We start from the raw sequence: 26,077 nt of genomic DNA on the forward strand, positions 1-26,077 counted from the left end.
ATAAATTCTCCTCCCGTGGGATTCGAACCAAGAGGACAATTTAATCTCTTTAACCAACTGAGCCAACCCTTGCGGGCAAATGAAAGGTCCAATATCAGTATTATTTGCTGGTTAGCTTTTTTAAATATTTTTTTTTTCAAAATAGCTAATTTTAAAAAAACTATATGAAGGAATTTTTTCAAATACATAATACAAAACGTTAATTAAAATATCTATTTATCAAATAATTTTATTCAATACAACTTATTAAATCAGTTAATCAAAAAGTTTATTTAGTCAGTTATTTCAAATAACTACAGCTAACAGTTAATTGCCAAACATGACTAAATTAAAATACTAAATTTCCTAATTTATTATTTTTATAGAAAACTGGGATTATGGTTGTTCACGAACCAAGTCGAACCGAGTTTTTTTTCTTCTGACAAACTGAGTCGAGCCGAGCCGAACTTTCTTATCGTACAAAAATTGTGTTCGTGTTCGAGCTCAAACTCGTTAAATAAAGAGCTGAACATGAGCTTGTTCGCGAACAAAAACCAGCCAAGTCGAGCCAAAAAAAAATCAGGTCAACCGCTTGTGAAAAAACATATCAAATAAAGTTATTTTTATTGAAACTTTAGTAATATCACTAAAACATACTCCCTCCGCCCCCTCAATTCTTTACATTGAGGGACGGGAGCTGAGCACGCACTTTAATGCTCTTATTAAATGTAATTGTATAAATATTTTTTTAATTTTTTTTTATTCTAAATAAAAATATGTTGTTCAAACTTTAATACAAAAAAATAAAATTTTAAAAATAAATTAAAAAATATATATTTTATAGTTACCTTAAAATGCGTATCAAACATGTGAAAAAAACTGTAAATCAATGAGGGGGACGAAGGTAGTATATATCTTGACATTTATACGGTTGGATTGCTAAAAAATATATTTAAAAAAATTGAAAGGACTAAACACTTATTACCGGTACTAGTTAAACTCATACTTGACTGTTAAAATAGCAGACCAGATAAAATTATTTTGATCTAAAACTTTGATTATATCACTAAAATATATATTTTATAACATCTATACAATTGGATCAATGTGAAATATTTTTAAATAAGTCGAGACACCAATACAAGACTAAACACTACTTCTTGGTACAAGTTAAACTAATGTTTGATTGTTAAAATAGCAAACCAAATAAAATTTTTTTATCTGAAATTTTGTTTATATCAATAAAATATATAATTTATGACATCCATACGGTTAGATTTTTAGAAAAATATTTTTAAAAAGTTCTAAACAACAATTCTAGACTAAACACGAGTTAGCGGGACTAGTCAAACTAATACTTGATTGTTAAAATGGCAAATCAGATAAAATTATTTTTGATCTGAAATTTTGCTCATGTTACTAAATTATATATTTTATGACATTCGTATGTTTAGATCAAAAATATTTTTAAAAAATTGAAATAACAATTTAGGACTAAACGTTAATTAGCGATACTAGTCAAACTATTCCTTGACAGTTAAATCTCCCATACATATTTCTTAGAAATATTTACTTGAATTTAAATTTACTCTTCAAATGAATTAAATTTAGCACTTATTTATATAAAAATATTTAAAATATATATTTTTCAGAGTTATAACGAGCGAGTTAAATTCCTGGTCTAGGATTTCACCTTTCCTTCAATTTAGATGCCCTGTAAATTAGGATGTCACCTGCTATACAATCCCAGTCTGGGATGAATGAGGACCGCCACAAAATCGGGCGCCAAAGATTTGTTAGCCAATTTTTAATTTGTAATTCAATTTATCGAATATGTTGTTGATGGGGATGCTTTTATAGTTTAATAAGGTCTCACACATTCTCAAAAAAAAAAAACAAGGTCTCACTTTTAGCTCATAAATATGTAACTTAAATTATATGAGCAATATCAACCTGGGATGTACCCAATAAAAATATCTAATTGACTATTCTAGTTTGGATCGCGGGTGCATTTTTTTTGTTAAAACTTCTTTTCCTCATACTATCCATAGATACTAAATAAAGTTAAGTACTCATTCTGGATTCTGTAAAACACAAAATACAAAATTTTAAACTTTGTAATATATATTACATAATTTTCAGTTTATCATATCAACTACTCCCTCCGTCCCATTGTTTAACTTTTTACACATGTTAAGCGATCGACTATTAATTTACGTCTAATTTATAAGATCAAATATAGTCATGAATGATTTTGTTGGATTCGTATTTATGAATACTTTAATACACAGAAAACGTGTTTAGGGACGGATGAAATATCGTACATGATCGATGTTATCTAAGGCTTGCCTTCTGTAATAGAAAAAATACGAGTTACGGCTTTATATCCTAATATATTAATGAGTTCAGAGGTTACTTGGAATTGTTCTTGCATGAATTTTTTCTCGCCCCCCTAAGTTTTTCAACATTTTAAATAGCCTAACCTATTAATAACAGATAGCCCGGAATATCATAGACCTGAAGAAATTCCAACCACGTGCATTTCCAGAATATAAAAAACAAATACGCAACACTGTCACGGTGATGTACTCGTCCTACTAGGTCATTCAGAATAACAAGTAGCAACAGATTTATTAATCTTCAGACCATGAGAAAGCACATTCAATTTACCAAGGCCCTGTCACAAGGATTAAGTTTTCATCACTATGGGGTACAAATATTTAATCCCATAAAATATCAAGTATCATAATTCAGACAGAACTTAGTGCCCCAAAAAATAGCCCTATAATTCTCTAAATATGTGATGCCTCTAATCATGCATACAATCACTAAACATGTCTCAGACCAGGTGATTTTGGAGTACCAGGTAGCTTTGGTTTGGTTTTAGGCCACATTTGGTTTATAGCATTGAAGTCCTACTTGAGCAAATCCAACCGTAAATCTACATAAACATCAACTGAGATACAATCTACATAAACATCAACCCAGATAGGACCATGAAATCAACAAGCCTGTCTTTGAAAGGTATTCCACAAGGAGAAATCTATAAGATGAGATGTATAACTTGTAGAGACATGTACAATAAACAAGGATTAAACTAAATTTTCTCTACAAATTCACCATATAGCTGCTCATGTACTGTCATCCAGTCACCTAAAAAGACAAAATATGAAGGATGACAATTTAGATGCCTTAGAACAAGCAACCAACTTTACCCCAGTTTACACCTTTCCTTCAATCAAAATTTTTTATGTACGGCTATACCAAAAAAAAATAATAAAAGACTAAAGTCAACTAACCGACCTACTTGTATAAAAAGATAAAAGCAATTTCCCCAACTGAATCTGAAAAATTGCTTTCACTTGCCTACAGAGCAATTAAAACACAAGAAACTAATTTGAAATACACAGATCACAACTAATGTTGAGTCTTCTTTCGGTCGTGAAATGATGTCTTCCTGTCCGTTCCCTCTTGTACATTCAGTTTGCAGCTCCAATTATATGTCAGTTGATCAAAATTGATTTTCTGGAGGCTCTGCCCAATATTTAGTTGTATATTTTGACAGGTTTAGAGTATGCAAGCCGGTTCTGCATAAAAGGGTGAAAAATTAACTACAAATATAATGAGGTAATAATCACAGCCAGGTAACAAGTAAGATTAAGAATGCAATAACAGACACTTTGCTCTATCAACTTTCTCCTTCTAGTTCCATTCACATATTAAAACAAGACCATCTATAGAAAAAGTTCTTCATCATCCGTGCAAGGCATAGGCTAGCAGTACACCGCTGCTCTCAGAAAATTGGCGGTAAAGGGTTCACTCATCACAGGAGAAATGCATGCGTGGAAATTTAATTTTTTTTAATTGACCTTTACCAAAAAAAAATAAAAATATTCATCATCATATTACATATAGGTACACAACTTATACCTGGTTTGCTGTGAGAGCCCTTTGACTAGTATCAGTGTGTTCCAAACCAAGATATTGCTCCCAAGCACCATAAACATCCCTTCTCTACAAGGTCAAAATAAATATGAAATTCCAGTCAATATAGAAAATTTTACTCCTCATGTATATGTACAAGTATTAGCGACCACTTAATCGGCACCTGGAAACGGCTGGATATTACGTCAGAATCCATCAAATATTCCGGTCTCCCCATTGATACGGAAGCGAGGCGCCACTAAATACCCACAACAATTCCCAAAAAAAAGGGATCAACCGTGTTAGCTACTAGCACAGGTACAATGAAGATGCTAGAGAAAATCTAAAAATATGGTGCATCTTTTAATTGTTACTGATCTCCGTGGCTGACAATTCAAAGGAAGCAGATATACCTTGGAAAATTCTTCATCCGAAACCCGCAACTTCCTTTGAATGCGTGTCTTTATTTCCGCCAAAGTTTCATCTACATGGATGACCAAGAAAAAGGGCTCCCCAAAATTTTGTATTCTCTGTTATATAAAACGTTGTTACATTACATACACATCTCTATCTGGTACATCATCAAAGTTCACACAAATAATATTATTCCAAACGTGACAAAAGTATAATCTCCACATAGGTGTGTAACCTTACCAATTGATTCTGTCCAGTCTCTGTGGTAAAGTGATACACATGAATCAAGCGGTCATTTGGACCAAGGTTCTTCTCTTCTTCAGGAATCTAAATACAAAAAACAAGTATGTTATAAAGAACTGCTCCCAACTCTGCTTACCATGATCTAAAGCTGTAAGCACATATTCTCTTCTCAAAAGTCGCTCCATCTAATCTCAGTTGTTTACTTGTTATACAGATCAGGCTAATAAACACGAAGTTAACTTAGGCATGTAAAATAAAATTAAAGTAGAACTTGCCTCCTCCGCACGCAGTGTCCAGTACTGGTCATTTATACTGTCAATTTTCTCATCTAGAGGAAATATCTGATGACAAGGGATTAAAGAAAAAATACTCAGAGATACTGGCAACAGAAAGACAAACGGAGTAATTGTAAAGAGATATGAAACTAGAAGATGATAATTGTAAATCAATTAAGTAATTACTATTGGCTGGGGTCGAGGTTAATGTATTCAAACAATAAAGTTCCTAGTGATCTTAATAGAAGCCCAAGCAGCTCCCAAATTTCCACATTGTATACTGCACGTGTCTACGTCAATATGACATACATCATCTCAATTCTTTTAAAAACATAACCATGCACTGCAATCGAAATTTATCCACCATATTTGACTTCTTTATTTCAAGCTGAATACTGAAACCTTCCAGAATGCTAACAAACATGAACATGGATCTAGATATTAATACAAAACAATACAGTGACCCAGCATTTTCCAAGAAACTGTACCAGGATTTTGTAAACATGTTTAATTTTGTACGAACAAAAGGTCCAACAGGCTCCCGATTTTCAGTAAACTACAGACATCTCGTCAATATGACATATAGCCATATAGAATATAGGAATGTATAGGTTATTTTAAGAAATTTCCCTGAAATTTAAATTAACCACTCTAACTTGACTTCGCTGAGTCAAGCTGAAAACTTAGACCTCCTACAAAAGATCTGTATCTAAATAAATATATAAAAATTATATTCTGTCCCACAAGTCCCATGTTTATTTAAAAAGAATATTTACGTTGTCTTATATTCCACCATGTCCATATCCATATTCATCCTCGAAGAATTAAGCAGAAACTAAATACGAAACTCAATACGAAAATGCATTTCCAATATTTTTACCTTGTAAATCCTGTGACACAACACTTCAAGCAATCTGAGTTCGGCAGTAGGGCGAGACAGTTCAACCTGTAACATGAGGCAAACATCAAGTCTCTGTGTAAATTGTTCATGTTCGCATGCTTGAAATTTATATCCTGAACAAGAGCCACTACTCTAACATTCAAAAAACTGCTATGCAAGGCAAACAAAAATCAAGAGAAACAATATTACGTCACAGATGCGTTATAAAGAGTTTGATAAACTAAAAAGGGAATGATTAATAAATACAATAAACTAATCAGATATAGTTTAGATGGTTTTTTTTATGTTTGAGCTGTCCAGAAGTACCTTTGTCTTGATTTCATCAAGAACATGGCTTACAGTGCTTTGCTTAGGCAGTCGAATGTTATGGACAACCACCTGAAGACAATTAATACAGATTATGACAATCACAGATATTTTAAAGTGCACAGAAAGAGGTAAATTTTAGTCTAGCGTGCACCTCTTCCTCGGGAGCACGAAGGAAAGCAACTTTCAGAGTCTTCAGACACTGCAATTCTGGCAAAGGAATATCCAGCACTTCATAATACATAATATCAGAGATCTGCAGGAAGATAAAAAGAGTTGACTTTCCTGCAATTGTTTTGCAAAAAAAAACCCCCTCTACCTTGTAATTTTTAGTATTTATCCTCTTTACAGACAAACTATACTTCTTCATAAAATAATGAATATATACGGATTCTAGGGACCAGGAAAGCACAATTCAGCCAGCATGTTACTATTAACCTCTTCTAAAGCAAACTATACATCTTGATACAATAATGAATGTCTAAGAAGTGAATGTATAAGAAGTTCAACCGGTAAAGCCCAATTCAGACATATGACCTGATTACGGTCAGCCAGCATGTCCAATAAACGTTCTGCTCCTCTATATTTGATAGAATGGGGCTTAGGTTGCTGAGAGTTGCAGTTGTGTGGAGTAAGCCTGATTTTTGAAGAATCGTCAAGTCCGAGTTTCAAGGCCAAGCTATCAACTACATCGTCATAGGTATTCATCCTGGACCTTAAAAAATGAAAAGTAACCATTTAAAGACATGTTAAAAGAACAGATGATTGCCTAGAAGTTGAAGAATGCATATTATGTTAAAGGGATCACATAAACTTAAGCACTCACAATTCTAGACAGAAATCATCATCCTTGGACCTCTCGAGTGATCTAAAATGAACAATCTGCAAACAAGTAAAAAAAATCTGCGATGAGATTCGAACAAAATAAACCAATGGAATGTTTGAATACTAGAACTTCATTTCAGGTGATGAATTTGGTTCGAGTAGGGGTGTAATAGAGCCAAGCCGAGTCGAACACTGTCAGGCTCGGCTCGAACTCGATTAAAAAAGTTCGGGCTCGAGCTCGAACTCGACCGAGCCATTAATTTCAAGCTCGAAGCTCGGTGGAAAGATCGAATTAATTTCACTAAATATTAACAGAAACTCGAAATACGGTTCGGCTCGAGTTTCGATTTGATAAAAATATGTAATATATAAAAAATATTAAATACTTATATAAAAATATATTTATAATAAAAAGTGTTAAAAATAAGAGGCTCGATAAGGCTCGCGAAACTTACGAGCCGAGTAATTTGAAGCTCGAGCTCGGCTCAATTAAAAATTCTCGATTATTTTCAAGCTGAATTCAATTTTTTTACGACCCGAACTCGAGTAACTCACAAACAATTTATCTCGTTTACACCCCTAGGTTCAAGTAACATGTTTGGATTTTTAACAAAGAAAAGAAAAGAAAGAACAGCCTGAGTTCGAGAATTTGAAACGATAGTTCAATCCCTGTCATTTGAAATCCATCTTTTATCGAAGGTAATTGAGATGCTTCTACATGACACTCCTTGCATAAAATAATATATACCACATGAAAATAATAATTAACTTCTATGATTTATCATCAATTGTAATAAATGTCATTTAGCCTCGACAAAAAATATGTATGATCAATAGAAAGTAGAAATAAACTGGTTACTAGCTATTTCTCTATAAAGATCTAACTAGCCCACAAGCATACCAACCGACTAGAATGTTTCTTGAGCTAAAGGTTGAAAAGAGAGAAGCAGTGCAGTGCACTTACAAATATCAAGATATATATTACTGATACACACACACATATATATAAATCACACTTAAGGGTTTAATATTATAAGTACAAAATTTAGAGGTTTGACTTGGTACAGGTGACCTTAAACATGTGAATAACAATGACCACGTATAACTTGAAGATCTATGTACAATTTTTGAATTATAAATACACAAAAAAAAAACGGTCAGCTGGGGAAAACTTAACCAAGGAGGTCACAAATTTATGAGAATCTAATGCAATATGCTTCCAAACACTTATTGAGAATGTAGTGCTAGTTTTTTTGCTAAGCTGTTATCTACATGGTAAGGAAATATATTAAAATAATGATCGCAAATGATGACCCGGATAGGCCCTTGAGATCTCAGTCATAGTTGTTAAGACGTCACCTAGGCAGGAGGGCGGTTAAAAAGGAAAAGTCATCCCGACCGCCTTGTTTTTAATAGTTAGGCAAATTAGGCTGCGCCTAGGCGGGTTAGGCTGCGCCTAGGCGAAACCTAGGCATACATTTAGGCGAGTTAGGCCTTCAACTATATGTTATATATGTTGATTTGACTTTGCCTATTTTCATCTTTAAGTGGTTAAATTCATAAAGTTGTACAACTGAGCATTGAACTATCATACTTGCAACGAAAGTTAATAAAATCTTTTTGTCTCAAATCAAATAAACTAATCTTTACATTAATGTAATTATTATTAAAACCAATAAAAATGGATGTACATAATATCTATAATATGTATATGCCTATATATAGTGGAAGGCCTAATTCGCCTAATGGAAACCTAGGCGGGTGCCTAGTATGTATATGCCTATATATAGTGGAAGGCCTAATTCGCCTAATGGAAACCTAGGCGGGTGCCTTCCGCCTAGGCATCCCAGTGGTTCGCTTCCGTCTTTAAGCCTTGACAAGTATCATCTCACTAAGAATATAGGTAAGTTACTTTTTCAGCAGACTGTAATTTGCATACAAATGTTTGTTTCATCGACTATTAATAAAGATACTCTTGCTGGAGAGGCATGGAATTGATGATACAAGGAAGCATAAATTGGACAATAACCAGGAGCCATGATCTTCATCAAAAAAGCAGCAACAATATAAAGCAGACATCGCTAACCAAATATGTTCTCCGAACAGATGACTGTATGTAGCAGCTTCTGGACACGAATGCCAGATCATAACAACAAAATGAATCATAAAAAATTCAGAAAATAACATATCATTTAACTTGTGCATGAGCCCCTACACACACACACATATATATAACAAACATAATTAAGTTAAAAGGGCGCTGGTCCACATCCATCAACTGTAGGCAAACCATGATAGGAAGAACCCTAAAAATTATGTGCGGATAAAGTGACATGGCCCCCTGTATCCACATCAATTACCCGTGTTAAACCTAACCGCGGAAATTTTCCGCGGACAGATGGTTATAGCCATTGCTGGTCAGGGACCAGGACCCAAGTTAAAAATATACTGAAAGAAATCCAAAGGTATTCAGACCACAACCTATACTAAACAAATTAGGGACTCATATACTAAACAAAATAGGGACTCATGCTAAATAAAACTATAAGAAAATGGTACCTGGCGGTTCTTCACATATTCCAAAAATAAAGGAACTTCAGGATATCTATATTCCTCAATATTATGAGGCTGAAGGTGTTTCTGGAAGCAAATTATATCCCCATTCTCAATCTACAAAAGGACAGAGAATTTGCTCAATATCCAGAGTTGTATACCATGCTGCCAAAATACAATTTGAAATAACACGATATGTACCTGACTTGATTGAAATGAGGCTCCCATGTCAAGGGGTTCACACATGACGAAAGGCTCGAATTTCACTTCCTGCAAATTTAATAATTAAAGTTTTCAAGTATATAATATTTAACGTTACACACGACATTTACTGGCCTCACAAAAATTATGGAAGGGTACTTGGAGAACAAAAATAAAAGAAATTGTAACTTAAAATATTGACATGTATGAAATCTTGTGATTATAAGTTACATCGTCACTACCATGAGGGAACAGTGAAACATGCTACAAGGTTCCTATTGATAAATGAAGAACAAACTAACCTCATAGAGATCAATTTCTTCATCAGGATCAAAACCAGCCAGTTCATTCATGTTTCTTATGAAATCGGTAGGCGTTCCAGTACAATTCACAAGAAGGTTACCAACATATCTGAAGAGTGGAAGCAGAAAATAATGTTAGCACTAAGAGAATTAATTTTTTAAACCTCTGTAGTTATTGTCCGCCTAATATACCTCACTGTCATTTAAACTTTGATACTAACACCAGCAATTCAATGTATTAACACCAGCAATTCAATATATGGTAAGTAAACTGATCCAAACAAAATCCTCTTCAATAAACCACTACCAAGTTTTTACTCGTGTTCCAAAATATTATTTATCAAGCAGTAACACATCTGACACAGTGAGGAGCCATTTCCGTCTTCATTCCGCATAAAAAGATTTCCGTCAAACTTTTACGTACATATACACAAACAGACGGCTGGATATATAATAAACACAAATGTATATTCATCAAGCCTTTGAATTTGTCCAGAAGACAAAATAATATGCCTTCTTTGCAGGATATAGAGTCCATTCTGATATCCTTTTAATAAAAATAATAAAGAAACTGAATATCAGATTGAAGTGCAAAATAGGAACATATATAGGCATGGTTTCCGGCAAGCAAATTCGACACAGGTCTTTCAAATAATGTTTCATCAAAAAAGTCATCCTAAGTGGACAAGTCATGTAAGAGGAACTGTATCACTAATAAACTTACACAAAACTCTCAACAAAGTTACAATATCCATAATTCTTAAAAAGCGAAAATTGGAAAAATACTAGAGGTCCTAAATCCTATCGGGTATCCCAAACCGGGTAGTATACTACTCGGTCTATAACTTGGGTTGTAAAGAGAACCAAGTTGAGGACAATGCCATTTAAGAAGTATCACCTACAGAAAAATATGCTTACATTTTAGTTTGAATGATTTATTAGAAGGATCTTTGATTACCTGAGCTCTTCTCTCTTAGGATCGTAAAGCTTGAAGAAAATAAGTAAATCCTCCTTCACCCTGCCAGGTGATGATATAGGGCACTGTTCCTGCAAAAAATTGGCAAGTAAAAAAAATAACCTGGATTCTACAGAAAAAGTATACAAGTACTATCAGCCCTCATTAAGTAAGAAAATATACCGGCCCTGGTACAACTTCCAAGAACAACTTCAGCTCTGCGTTGTTACCCTTATTAGCCTCCTTCAACTGCCCGACCTGCATTTGCACAAGTCATTATTTATTATAGCCTAGGCTTCCATCTCTCATGTGCATTACTTGCACTTAAATTGTTAAGAGTTTGAGCTTCTAGGATTCCAGAAGAGACATATATGACCAAAAACCTGAGTTCACATCAGATTAAGTATTATCACAGTCATATTCATCCACGTGTAATCATCTCAGAAAATAAAAATCCAAACTTAAAAAAGAGTATGCATGGCATTATAGTCATTCTCTCAACCTATACAAAGATTTGAGAAGAATGTAATCTTCAGACCTACTCACTGCTCCGAGTAAAGGATTAGAACGTAATGAACAGAGACAGATGGGTTAGGAATGTAGATATTTTTATAAACAACACAGTGACCTCCGAGCTTCACCTACATGGTCTTATTTACATATTTCTTCTTGGTTTGCCAACTTTAAGTGCACTACCAAGTAAAATCAACATATTTCATCTACAGTGGAACCTCGAAAAATTAATAATCGATAAAATACTAACCCTGATAAGCTACTAGTTTTCTCTTCAACCCACTTAAAATAGAGAGAATTTAAAACTAACCTCGATAGGTCAACAAAATTATTATTGTTACAGAACGGGTATTTAATAACTTATGAAGTTATGATTGCACTTGGTTACATTTATTTCTCTATGCAGATAGTGCCTTCATCAAACTGTATGTATACATAACACATGATACCACTCAGGCCACATACATGAGTGTGTATCCGCTAGTACGCATGTTCTCTTGCGAAGCGCACCATTGTGTTAACAACTCACATAGAAATAAAGAAATATATAGTCCCTACATGCTACAATTTATACGAGCGTGTATCCGCTAGTACGCATGTTCTCTTGCGAAGCGCACCATTGTGTTAACAACACACATAGAAATAAAGAAATATATAGTCCCTACATGCTACTACCTCCGTCCCTCCCAATTGTTATCGTTTCTGGGAGAGTGTTCGGCACGCATTTTAAGATGAATAAAAAATATAGTTTTATAACTTTTTTTAAAAAATTTCTTTTTCTGAATAAAAATAGAATGTTTAAACTTTTATTCAGAAAAATAAAATTTTAAAAAAAAGTTATAAAACTATACTTTTTATTCATCTTAAAATGCGTGCCGGACACTCTCCCAGAAACGATAATAATTGGGAGGGACGGAGGGAGTACAATTTATACTTGCCAATAGTGTACAAATCAACAAGAGTTTTTGTTTGTAAATCCATGTAACCTGACTATCATGATATCAAAACAAGGTGATAAAGCAAACTAACTCTAGTAGCTTACCATCTGTGCTTCCTCTCGCGGTGTCAAACACTTATTTGGACGGTATGTATGATTTTGCCGCTTTGCCCAAATCCAGTACCGCTGTAATTGAACTGGTATACCAAATTCTTTGGCAACCTCCTCCTGCAAAAGAACAAAAGTTCAGTATTCCTACTATGTGAATTGCTTGGCCTATTTGTTAAGCACACAGCACAGACAGAAATAGAGGGCCCGGATCTGCAAACATTCAGAAGGAGAAACAGTTACAGTGGCATGTCAGATGTCACTCACGAGAAACCTAAAGATGATGTTAGACTTGCCGAAGTATACAGCTATTGTTTTCAGACATTTGAAATTGAAATTTGCAATAATTGTGTTCATTCAATATGCAGTATCCATTAATTGAATTTGCTAAAGCCAAATGTTAAAAAAAAAATCTTACTTGTTATATATATATATATATATATAAACTTGCCGAAGTATACAGCTATTGTTTTCAGCCATTGGAAGTTGAAGTTTGCAATAAGTGTGTTCATTCAAGATGCAGTATCCATTAATTGAATTGGCTAAAGCCTAAATTTACAATTTTTTTTAATCTTACTTGGTTATATATATATAACATATATATATAATATAAATATATATATATATATGAATGATCTAGGAACAGTTGAGCTCAGTAACTGATATGGCAACGATGAAGGACAATGTAGAAGCTAATAGACCGACTGCAACTATAAAACTAAAAGCAACATTTGTACAGGCTTACAGATGAAAAGTAGAATTAGATCAGTATATCAAACGCTTCATGATGGCAGATGAAGATAATAATAAACTTATTTCCATTCCTAAAACTGTTTTGGCATTTTAGGTGTAACGAGGATTGGTAATTTAATCTATACGTGGGCTAGGTATTTAAATCCATAGTTACATTAATTTGTTAGGTCTTTATTCTCTGTGTATTAATGCAATCCCCACGTAGTGAAGGTAAGACTTTTTTTTACTGAATTAAGTAATTGAGTAATCCTCGCTCTGTAGTCTGTATGAGTTCTTGAATATTTGCTTTTTAAGATTGTTGCACACAGACCAATATCCATTGTTATCACGAAGACGACTAGTCAGCGACTAGTCGACGCGAAGGTACTTAGGCGCCGAGAGTCTCGAAGCCCGACTTATCGTCGACTAGTTGATGTGAAGGTCGCCCAAGAGTCTCGTAACCCGACTTCGGGTCTTCATAACAATAATTGTGGTGTACCGTGCATATTTCGAACTTACTATTCTATTATTTTTAATTTAAATTATAAAAATAACATGTTCAATTATATTATATATTAAATCAAGTAATTATATTTATAATGAACATTTTGTCGACTTTCTACGACTAGTCGGGCGACTTATCGACTAGTCTTGACGAAGGTACTCGGGCGTCGAGGGTCGACTTGGCGCCGTGATAACCTTGCCAATATCTCATTTATTAGCACAGATATTCATACCATTAGTTATCTATTTTACAAGATTACCCCTACTAGTCAAACATACCAACCAAATTGATTACATACGTCATTAATAATCTAGGGATACACGTGGAATTTTAGAATTAATTGCACTTTAAAAATGAGAGAAAAACAATATTTTATAACAAGAATAAAAGACTAGAAAGAAGATAGGGAGTATCTTCCTTTTGTAGGTTGATAACTTGATATCCACTTTTTCCGTTCTGCTGTAGAGAAACCCTAGTTTAGTGCGTCTTGTGCAGTTAATTGAAGTTCTTATCTTGGGATGGTGGATTTTATGCAGTTGGTTCAGCCAACTTATTTTTCTTTTCATTGTTTTCCTCTTGTAAAATTATTCTGCAAGACTGTATCACTCCACTACTGTTGTGAACCAATAAAATTATTACTAATGTAACGGATTCTTATTTAAGTGTATCCCCAAACAACGAAAGTGGAAAAGGTATCATGGATGAGGCTGTGTTCAGTGTTCAACTGAAAGGAAAACAATAGGCTCTTTACTTCAAATTTCCAGAATACAGATGTTAAGTCGATCTACAACTAAATTAATAGAGTGCTTATCCAATAACTACTCATCGCAAGTATTCTCTAAGATTTGCAACAGTTACAGATACCACAAGAATAGCAAAGTGTACCTTGAATTTCATAAAAGGAATCTGTTTCTGAATACGAAAATGACGAACTTTTTCATGATCAACAAGATCAAAATAAATTTCCTTCCCAATCTGCTGCAACAGGTCATCATCACGAGCAACCTAAAAGCTCCAGTTAAATGACTCAGTAATTAGCCATACAAAAAACCTATACACAGGTATGCAGAGAGAGGGCAAGCAAGAACTGAGATTATCATCACCTTTACAATTGTATAAAGGTGTGCTTCTGCTTTATATCTTCTTTTATACTCCTTCTCTTCTTGTTCTTTCTTTAACTTTATCTGGGAAAAAAATGTATTTTTTGTAAAACTGAAGCTACAAAACTAAATTCACATTTCACAAGATTACCCTGAGGTGTTCTGCAATCTCTTCCTCATCCACGTCACATATTATTTTCTCCTTGTCACTCTCACGTATATAAACAAGCATGTAAGCATTTGAGTTTTTTGTAAATTTGAAGGGCGCATTGTTAAAGCCAGGACTAGTCTGGGTAAACTGTCCACAAAGACGAAGTAGAGAAACATTAGTCACAATGACAATGAAAATTAGGTAAATCGGAAAGCAAACAAGGGAGAGTATATTGAGTGAAATCACGGCAGACAACCAGGTACGGTAGTATGAACTCAAAAATACACACATATATGCTATGTTACCTCTTCATCACCGCCATATTGCTCTTCCAAGGCACTCTCCAAAGTCTCTTTTGTAACCCTTTCATCATCAAATTTAAACCTAGAACAATTTACAACAAGAAGATTTATGCCAGACCAGAGCCTGGATATTTTTTCCCTAAAATCACCGCAAACACATACACTCAGGTGCAAACTTAGTCACAGACGACCCTACACTTCCTATCCGAAATTCGTTGGACCAGGAGAGCATATCAGCAGAGTGCAACAATACATTAAAAGGAATAACAATCAAGACATTTTAACGAAATTGCAGAAAACTCGGCTTCTGCAGCCCAATTATATTCATCCCGTATTTTATATTGATTGCTGTAAAACTGGATTAAGTCGAAAAAATACTTGCGACCAACCTACCTTTTGGATCACTTCGTCATACTGAAAACAAATTAATCATGCATTCCACTACACTACGTAGAATAGCCTATAAGAACACAATAAGATAGATTTAATTGTCACAAGCCTGTTTGTTTAACCTTATAAGTTGATGGAAAAACTTATAAGCCTGTATAAATTTAATTGGGTTATTTATCAAATAATAACTTTTGACTAGCAACAGACTTGCAAGACTTCTAAAAGTTGGAAATAGTTGCTTTATTCCAGTAACTTGCTTTATTTTCGAAACTTGACCGAGGGAAATATATATTAGATCAATTAGAAGTGATTACTTATTTTTTTCCTTAAAATTTTTGAAATCCTGAAAGTTCTACGTGTTTAGCTAACTGTCCAAACAGGTAACTAATAACAAAAACATTAACTGTATTTATAAGTCACGATATATCTCTGAAGTAACAAATCTTAAGGCAAGCAAAATATTTTTCATGGTAAGCCCGGCAGCTCTATGTGCCTCCTTCCTTCTTTATAAATTAACTTACAAGTAAATTTTAGTTACAAGGTGAAACTTGGACAAAAAATTATCTTCTACTAATTTAATCATAAGTTACTTATAAGGTGTTTAAACATTTAATTGCTTTAAGTTCATACTTTGGTTTGACTTGATCAATACTACCCTCGGCACATGCAACAATAATTGCTTTTCTATAACTTATTTATTTTTTTAATAGCTAAAGCTATCCATTATCATATGGACTATCCAAGCAGATAAGTAACAACTTCAAAATAAAAAAAAAACTAAAATTGCTTATACATTATAAAAATGATTTCTAAGCAAAAAAACGGACCATTATTTATTACATATAAAGTAATGAAGTTGGAAAGCAAAAAATTAGAGGAAAAAAATAGTATTAACAGCATACCATTGTTCAGAAAGGGTTGGCCTGATATATGCATAATAATGTCCACCATGCAGCCCACCGCTATGAACCAAAACACTGTAATAAATGGGCACGGAAACAAGCGTCAGTAAACATGGGAGAATGGAAAATGAAAAAAAAAAATTATACCCGTGTATCACTTACAAAATAATGTAACCTCGGAAATAAAAGGATAACATTCTTTGTACCTGTGGAGAGTGTAAAGGTTTCGAACACTCCTATCTGCATCAGGTGATAGATATTTTCCATCCTCCCTATCAAGGTCAAGCTCCAAAGGAAATTCATATCGGTCATTTATCTGAATAAGATCAACCACAAATTAGGAGACATAATGAAAACCAAACCTACAAAGTAAGCAAGATTTAAACTGAGTGCTAATGGACTTGCTTAAAGTGTGAAGATAATGTTAAGTACATCAATTTAATTCAGTATAATATTCAGAATTTTGTCATCTTCCGAAAATATATGTGACATATTAAGATGTGGCCTTTTAACTATGATCTTAATTCACTTTTCCTAGATTATTCAAGTACAAATTTCTTGTTTGCTTAATATGGGAAAACATTTTCTATGGAATTTAAGTTTAATATGGAAATTGTAATTACTAGGAAATTGGAAAATTTATCTGGTTAGTATATAGGTATTAACTTCCCATATGAAGTGTAAGTTATCATGGAGGGGTTTGGTAAGCAACTTCCCACAATGTATAGGTATTTCAACTTCCATGGTACTTCCACTTACCTTATAAATGTTAAACAAACAACTTTATAAAATCCACTTCCTAGATATTTAGATGTGCAACCAAATGACCTCTAGACACTAATGTTAATAACACTTCTTTCAAGAATTGAAGGTATATTATCACAATCAGGATTGATGTCAACCATCCTCTATATCTTAAAATTCTGGAGTTTTTGGTCTTAATGCTAGTCCCAAGTCCTAACATTCAAGGATCAAATGCAAATTAAAATTTCCCAGAATACAAAATATATACCATCATCAATGATATACTTAACCATTGTGTACTCATTTTTTTTTGTAATCAATACAACTAGATCGACACAAATTAATACTAGAGAAATAAATTAAGTAACATAATTTACCTTAACCATAATGTCTCGCGTAAAATCATATTCAAACCGCTTTAGTTGAAGTTGAAGAACAGGAGGGAAGTTGCTGAATAAGACACCTCTCTTAGCATCCTGCAGTTACATATCCATCATTAATCATTCCCGTAATGCATTTTTTAATTAGTGACTCTTTCAAAAACATTTCAGCCTACAAATTAACTATACAAACAACCAAATTGTTGTCATATTGAAATGAAATAATTCCATCTAGTGATGCATAATTACAGTTCTAATTGCAGTCCCTAACCTGTAAACCATGATTTTCAGCATGATACTTGTTATCACCACCAAGATGTTCAACCTCCACATATTTATCAAATGAAGCATAAACATCCCGACAACCTTTGACATCAAGTTGGATATCTGACAGACAAGGACATTCCCATATTACGTTGTGGAGAACAATCTAGAGAAAAATAAAAAAAATCTGACAGTATTTTCCATGGATGATCGGGTCAATTTTTTATATCTACTATAATACCATGAAATGATTCCTTTCTGACTGATTTGAAGTCCACGTTAACACACTCAATATAATTCACATGATGTCCTTCAAATAGTTTCTGTATCGTCCCTTCCACAGCCGTTCCCTAAGGCAGCATGTTAACAGTCAAAAATTTTGGAACAAAATTATTATCACCAATGATTTGGAAGTGTAAAAGATACCTTCATCTTTTGTTCGAGCTTTTCACTCAAGACTCTGTTAAGTTCTTGCACATCATGCTGCATTAAAGAATCGCATGTCTCCCAGCCAAAAGATTTGGTTAATTCCTTGGTTGCAACACTGGTATCATGATACTGGAGCTTGAAAAACAAAGTCTGCAGAGCTAGCGGAATGCTTGCTGATGGTATTTCGTTTTCAGTTGTTGGCATATGATACACGGCCTGCAACAAAAAGTAATAACTTAAACAAGCTTCTGAATATGGTTAACTTATAAACTTGAAACTCAGAGAACGCGTACAAACCTTCCTGAAGTATGGTATATGATACAAAAATTGAAGAAGAGAATTCATGTAACAAGTCGCTCCTTGGTTTTTTAGCCCAACATAACCAGTCATCTTCTTAGAGTCATAACCCCGATAGTCAATGACTTTACGCACAGCAACATCAGCTTCAATGAAACATGTATCTCGCACAAGAAAACCTTTATTGGGGTCATACAGCTCACTGAGTGGCATAAAAGACGTAAAACCCCAATCGCTTTCCCTTGCATGAAATGTATGTTCAGCTTCTACAAAATGGTAAAATTCCCTTGTCACGCGTTGTAGAGAAATTGCTAAGATCAAAACAACTCTAACATACAATTGCTATGTAACTGGTATTGTTTGGTATTTTACATAATTTTCGAAGTATCACAGTAAGGGGGAGTTAAATTTGTGTCTGTAATCTTTAGGGGGGGCAGGGTTTGTACTACAAGTAAATGGAAAAATTACATGCATAAAAAAGAAAAAAAACACCTAGCAGAATCAAGAGCAGAATCAAGCTGACAACGGACCCACCGCACAAATTGTCGCTAGGTGTCATGCTAGTCATGCAATTAGCGACTATTTGTGCGGTGGGTCCGTCGTCAGCTTGATTCTGCTACGTGTCATGCTTTTTCTTTTTTCTACATGTAATTTTTCCATTTCACAATATGGGTGTATGTATGTATGTATGTATGTATGTGTGTGCGTGTGCGCGCGCGCGCGTGTTACGAAGAACAGCATTAATTGAACATAGGTTGCACTTGAATGCATCATAGGAGAGACATTTAAAAGTAGATGCTTGGGCAAAGCTACCGACTCCTAGCAAATTATAATATTACATTTCCCAATAATTATTATTATAATATATATATATATATATATTATTGCTACGTGGATTATATTCTCTACAGACACAATTAATGATAAAATGAACATATTATAACTTAAGCTATACAGTTTTCACTTATACATCATAGCACATACAACACAGGGCCTTCTGACCAAACCCGAGTTGCGAGACAATTGCCAAAGTCAGTCTAGATTTCCAACAAGATGACGAGTTCCCAATTACTCCCTCCATCCCGGTTTTATTGTCCAGTGTTCCCTTTTCTCTTGTCCCAAAAAAGATGTCCACTTCTATACTTATGGCAAATCAACTGATAATAAAAGGTAAATAAAAAACGAATATTGTTGTACCACTTTTATATTATGACAATTAACAATATATTTGATTTGATTGACTAAAATGTGGATTTTGATCAATAGGACAAGAAAAATGGGATGGAGAGGGTAACATATTTCTTGATACCTATGGGCGAAACAGATATGAATTTAAAATCAAGGACTCAATCTCATTCGGTGCAATCAATATAGGAAAATTTCTACATTCCCAGCTAAAAAGGGACTCTAATCCGTCCAATAAAACTATTGAACCTGTATGATCATCACAGGACAGAAGTTTCTATTAAATTAGGGTCACTGTTCTTCGCAGCAACAAAGATGAGGTTTTTAATACTGTATAGTTTGTTACAAGGACATGACATATAATTGGTACTGTCACTCAGTGCCCAAGTCCATCTAAACATGGCAGACTTCAAGCTATTGGCGACAGGTATATAAATATACTGTATAATTACTGCTTTTGTAAGTTAACCATTGCATCAAACACTTGCTCTCACAGATTCAGTAAATGTTGTCTCAGTATTAATAGAATGTGGCCAGGTCTATCAAATCTAGCAAACTTTTGCAAACTAAACAAAATTTGCAAATAAATTGGAATGATGGCAAACTGTTGAATCTATTACTACGGCAATAAGAAATTTTCTCTAGATATACCAGCGAATGCTATCTTGTTTCATCATATTGTGAAATAGAGATGCAAAGTTTTTAATAAAGCAGGTATTATGTAAAGTTTATATGAAGGGTACAAATAAATAACTTGGATAAGCAAGAACGTGATATTTAACATGGCAGGTACCTTTCTTCACACTGTGTTTTGGATCAATATGATTAATAACTGACATTCTAAACTGGGCGCGACTGGTCCATCCATAAGGCAAAGATAATGCATCTGCCACATCTAAATACATTGACAAGAAGTCTACATTGTTTCCATTTGGAAAAATTAGCACACGCCTGTACCATCAGACACCATAGTCATAACTCATAAGACACATTGTAAAAAGCATAAAACGTAAGCAAAACATTAAGTCAGGTAAACAAATTTCAAATACCATTTAAAACCACCGCACACAAAATTATTAGAATAAACTTTGTCGCTCAGTCTAGAAAAGTTTCTAATCGGCCACGAGAATCTAAATGCATGTGGTCCATCGTCAATCTCTTGATTCTCCACTGTTCTTGTTCCATTTGTCTGCACTACTGCTCATTTAACACCCAAAAATAAATCAAATTCATATTACAAAAAAGTTCAACATTACATCAATTTTCCAAAATTCACATCAACAAAAATTCAATTAAAACCGAAACGAAATGAAACCAAGTGAAACAAAACAGAACCTTCCATCGGAAGAGGACCTTCCAGAGGCTGAGGAATAGGATCAACATGTTCCGGCACAAGCATCTCCTCATCATCATCATTTTGCTGTCAACAAACAACACCAAAATCAAACAAAACACAATCAATCAACTCTATAATTCAATAAGCCCTAACCCTAGATAAAAATCTCAATCCCAAACCGATCAATTAAATTCCTCAAATTCAATTCATAAACCTCTACACTAAACCATAAACCCTAGATGATCACAAACTAAAACAACATCAACAACACAACATATCAAAATCACATAAACACGTAAACTAACAATCGCTAAACATATATACACACAAACAACACATATAGATACACACAGTAAAACATACACAGTAAAACACACAGTTAGTGAAATTAAGTGTGTGTATTTGAATAGAAGACGTACGTTCATCTGTTGAGGATTGATTATAGTCATAATTATAGCTAAAGCGTCGTCGTTTCGATCAATTGGTCCCAAGAAATTCACTTGACGAGGTGTGAAAATATATGTAAGTATATGTGTGTGAATGAGTGAGGGAGAGAGCACACTTTATAGTGTTGTGGCCACTTAAAAGTTTGCATAAAGGGTATAAATGGAATTAGGTTTAAAGACTTGGGTCGTTTTGGAATAAGAAATAAAGGGTTATTTTTGTTTACGGACCGGTGAGGAAATGTTTGGAGAATGACGAATTACTAATTGACACGTGTGAAAATAGGATTAAGCTGGAGTACGTGGAGCGTGTGTGAAGTAGGTGAGTGAAGCACAGCTGTGACTGTAGTGGAACAACAAGTTCTTCCGCGTTACTCTTCGCGCTTAAGGCATATCAATTGTCTTTCACCTTTTTGTTGGTAAAAAATATAGAATAATATAAAGAAATTTTTATTAAAAAATAGTTAAAAACTAGTCTAATTCCATAACATAAGGGTTAATGCCCTGTATAGCATATTTTTATATCCAAAATAACCTTCGACAGTAGAGGTGTTTCGTATGCGCATATTCCAGGTGCGTTGTTTGTTCACGCATTTTCACGTGTTGGCTATTTTTAAAAAAATCATAAATTCTTCTTAGTTGTATGCGTATCGTCTGGTTGCATGTTTCTTCGGCCACATGCCCGTCTCTTCTGAATGCGTGGTTGCTTTATAAATTACTCCTATCTCATAACAATGTGAGTGTATTAATCATCTTCCTCTCTGGACTCACCAACACCTTCATCGTCTTTTTCCCTCAAACTCATCGCCTCTACTATTCACTTAATATGCTTTATTAAATTATCTGAGGTGAAATTTAGATTTTGCAGTAGGAGATAAAATTCGAGATATTGTCGCCCATTTGCTTTTGTTTGGCGTGAATCAACTGGGTGCAACTGAAATGTCTCTGATATGCTCTTCTCTTTTTGAGAGAGTCGAGAACACGAAAAGAGCACTTCACCCCGCCTATTGATGATATGAACACTGGTAGTGCTAATTTATGATATAATGGACTTTTTCTTTATAATAGTACCAATATTAAATTTAATTTTTTTCTAAAATCTGCTGGTCTTTAACAAGATTTGAAAAAAATGTTTTTCAGAAACATGTATATTCAATTAGAAATTAAAAGGTCTGTTAAAATCTAGGAGTATTTGAATTTAAAAAAAATTATTAAAATTTGTTGGTATTTAAAACTCCATGATTTTTTTACATTTGAATATACGGTACATTTTGATAAATTTGATATTTCTGAAATGTTAGCAAGATTCATAAGATTTTGAATGATTTGTCAAAAATTCTATTTAAATTAGCAAGACTTTATATATTTTTCCAATAACTCTTCTAAAATCAGCATAAAATTAAAATTAATAACAATCATTAAAAATCTATAAAATTTTATCAATTTTCTCAAATTCATGCCGAATACACCCCTGAACGTTTATGTTTATATGATGCACACGTGTTATACTCTACATTCTACAAAGCAAGACTATTTTTAATATTTATTCTTTTATTTCTTTATAGTTTTTTAGAAATTTTAAACATTTCAGTAATTTTAAAAATAAAATTAAACCTTTTCTTCATTTATATAATAATTTCGATTCAAATCTTAATTTTTGTATAATACTATACAGCTTTTAGTGTTATTAAATATATTTTCTTACATATATTTTTGATTTATTGTATAATTTTAAATACAAGACAACGAAGGAAAATAGCTTTACATGGGATATATATTTGAACGTAGAAAGATCGCAAGTTGAGTTAAACTTGTAACTCACTTTTATTTAACACTAGCATAATAACTTTTACGATGCATGGGGTGTTTTCTAACAATATATCGGAATTCGTCGTATAAAGTTTTAGATTCCTACCCATGCTAATCCTTACAGCAAAAAGACTATTATGTTTTAAAAGATTAACAGATAAAATATAATTCCTATTAATTTAATTAAAAATGTACAAAAAAATAGCATTGCAAATAGATTATGTTCAATAAATATTTAGATTCTAAATTAATGATTTATTGTGCTACAATTTTTTAAAGGCTTCATGATTCTGGTGATAACAAATATTTTGTTTGTACGTGATCTATAAGTCAAATAAGTTGTTGTTTGTTACAATATTTGTAGTTCATATATGAGTGTAAAGTGATGAAATGGAAGATGTCTCAGCCCAATCACAAGTTTCAACGTATTATTATAATGTTATTAAATTATTTGTAACAGTGTTTAGTTAACAGCTATATGCATATCTACTATTTATACATGTGATATATACTTTAGAATATGTTATTGTATGTGATAGGTGGTATTATAGTACATATTATTTATATTATAGAGATTAATGTGGCGTTATTTTAATCATTGTCATCTTTTTGTGAATGATTTCTGTTAGGAATATATTGTGAATTTGATCATAAGTTGAACAAAACACCTTAGTAGATTTAACTTAGTGTATTTGTAACTCTCGACGGATGTTCTAATATAGTCCCGACGGATAAACTTTATAGTCCCGACGGAAGACAATTTAACATCCATCGAGAGTGTAGCTTATGTAACAGTAAGTATTGTAACACATTTTTGCAAACAATAATGTTTTAGTTGAGTAGATACTGTAGGATTCTTTGAGTCATGTTGACTACTAGATTGATATGCATAATAGGTTGGCTAATTGTAAATATAAGATGTCTTGTAATTCTGCATAAGTGAAATAGAATCAAGTGACAGAAAGACTCCCGATAGATGATCTACAAAGGCTCCCGACAGATAATCAACAAGGCTCCCGACGGATGATCAACACAGTCCCGGCGGATGATAATATTCAAAATAGCAGTTGACCGTGACAACACAGTCATATGCGTTGGGTGTTTGCAAGTGGAATGTGGCGCCCTAATTGCAGGATTTAGAGAACGAAGAAGCATTACCATTTCCATGCAATTATGAAGATATTCAAAGATGTTGGATGGAGTAATGTAGCAACATGAAGTTAGACTAGATTCAGTTTGTTTTATTTTCTTGTCTTACTATCATGTAACTTGGTGATATATAAACCAAGTGTAGCATGTTGAACAATTTGATTGAGAATTTTTTTTTTCCAGAGAGATAGAAAATGTTGTATCTGTTAAGAATCTCTTTGTAATTCTGTAAGTTCTCTTGTAAGCAGCTGTGTGCTATTCAAGCATCACAGAGTTCTCAACTTTTATATCTCTAGTGGATAAGTTCAAGTTCACCAGAAAGTTTTAAAACTTTGTATTTTATTACTTTGTGTTTTGATTTCTATTTTATTCTCATTCCGCACTTCTTGCAAAATCAAACACAATTATATATTAAGTAAGAACATTCTTAAAGTCAGAAAAAGTAGCCAGAATTACATTCAACCCCCCCCCCTTCTGTAATTCTTGTTGCATTGTTTGAAATTATCAATTGGTATTAGAGTAAGCTCTTGAAATACAAAGAGTGTAAAGATCATCACAATCAGCAAGATGATTAGAAAAGATGTTGGAGTGAAAATTCCATTTCTGGACAAAGACAACTATCACCACTGGAAGGTGAAGATGCACCTACATCTTTTTTCTTAAAATAAAGCCTATGTGAACTGCATTGAGAGAGATCCTCATGTTTCTATGAGAGCTGTTACAGGAAATGAGTCATCAGTTCCAAAGCCCAGACATGAATGGTCTGATTCATACATTGAACAAGTCAGAAAAGATAAAAAGACCATGAATATATAGTTTAATGGTGTTGGTGGTGACATGTTTGACAACATTATAAACTGCAAAACAACAAAAGAGGTTTGTGACACAATTCAAATTATCTGTGATGGTACTGAGCAAGTAAGAGAGAACAAAATGTAGCTCTTGATTCAGCAATATGAGCATTTTCATTGTGAAGAAGGTGAGTAACTCACTGACATATTTAGTAGATTTCAAAAACTACTGAATGCTCTCAAGTTGCATGGAAGGGTCTATCAAATAAAAGACTCAAATCTTAAATTCCTTAGATCTCTACTAAAGGAATGAAAGCCCGTGACAGTCTCTTTAAGAAACTCTCAAGATTACAAGGAATTCTGTTAGATATATTTGATAATGTCATGGCTAATATGATTTATGTTTAGTTTCCAGATCTTACTTAACAGGATAAATCAGTACTTAACTGGGAATCAGTATTTATATTGGAAGTCAGGACTTAAGGATATCAGTACTTATATTATCAGGAGATAATCATCAGAAGTTGGATATCAGAACTTAAGTGCTGAAGGACGATTAGATAAGGAAAGTAGCTGATTAAAGGAAAGAAGATCGAGATAAACATAAGAAGAGATATGCATGAAGAAGGAGTTCCGTGAAGAATGGAAGACTTGGAAGAAAAGATATCTGATTGATATATTTTAGGAAGCAGAATTATATTCCATATCAATTAGCGATTATCTTGTAACTGT

General features: G+C 33.4%; 1 protein-coding gene across 2 annotated transcripts; it reads right to left on the reverse strand.

Annotated features, from left to right (window-relative positions):
* Window positions 1-3,056: 3,056 nt before the first annotated feature.
* LOC141693908 (ubiquitin C-terminal hydrolase 13-like) lies at window positions 3,057-21,724 on the reverse strand. Of its 2 annotated transcripts, none has more exons than XM_074499096.1 (32): window positions 21,573-21,724; window positions 21,153-21,237; window positions 20,867-21,014; window positions 20,611-20,768; window positions 18,633-18,898; window positions 18,333-18,551; window positions 18,148-18,256; window positions 17,914-18,029; window positions 17,640-17,738; window positions 16,725-16,834; window positions 16,519-16,593; window positions 15,230-15,308; window positions 14,925-15,071; window positions 14,777-14,857; window positions 14,559-14,678; window positions 12,434-12,556; window positions 11,062-11,136; window positions 10,882-10,964; window positions 9,924-10,032; window positions 9,622-9,690; window positions 9,427-9,537; window positions 6,869-6,924; window positions 6,580-6,757; window positions 6,197-6,298; window positions 6,043-6,114; window positions 5,716-5,781; window positions 4,836-4,901; window positions 4,558-4,644; window positions 4,317-4,433; window positions 4,088-4,162; window positions 3,910-3,993; window positions 3,057-3,566 (listed from the first exon to the last, which is right to left on the reverse strand). In XM_074499096.1, the coding sequence occupies exons 1-32, from the start codon at window positions 21,600-21,602 to the stop codon at window positions 3,525-3,527; spliced, it is 3,357 nt and encodes a 1,118-aa protein (XP_074355197.1). In that variant the 5' UTR covers window positions 21,603-21,724; the 3' UTR covers window positions 3,057-3,524. The 2 variants fall into 2 exon arrangements, with proteins under 2 accessions (XP_074355197.1, XP_074355196.1); XM_074499095.1 differs by having other exon boundaries at window positions 10,882-10,970.
* Between the last annotated feature and the right edge of the window lie 4,353 nt (window positions 21,725-26,077).

This window comes from Apium graveolens, chromosome 10, assembly GCF_009905375.1.
Source record: "Apium graveolens cultivar Ventura chromosome 10, ASM990537v1, whole genome shotgun sequence".
NCBI classification, from domain to species: Eukaryota; Viridiplantae; Streptophyta; class Magnoliopsida; order Apiales; family Apiaceae; genus Apium; species Apium graveolens.

Coding starts and splice junctions, on each gene's coding strand:
- LOC141693908 (XM_074499095.1), bottom strand. CDS start 21,602: ATGACTATAATCAATCCTCAACAGATGAAC. Junction 16,594..16,724: donor AACCTTTACACTCTCCACAG/GTACAAAGAATG, acceptor CATTTATTACAG/TGTTTTGGTTCATAGCGGTG. Junction 12,557..14,558: donor TTCCTTTTATGAAATTCAAG/GTACACTTTGCT, acceptor GTTCTTTTGCAG/GAGGAGGTTGCCAAAGAATT.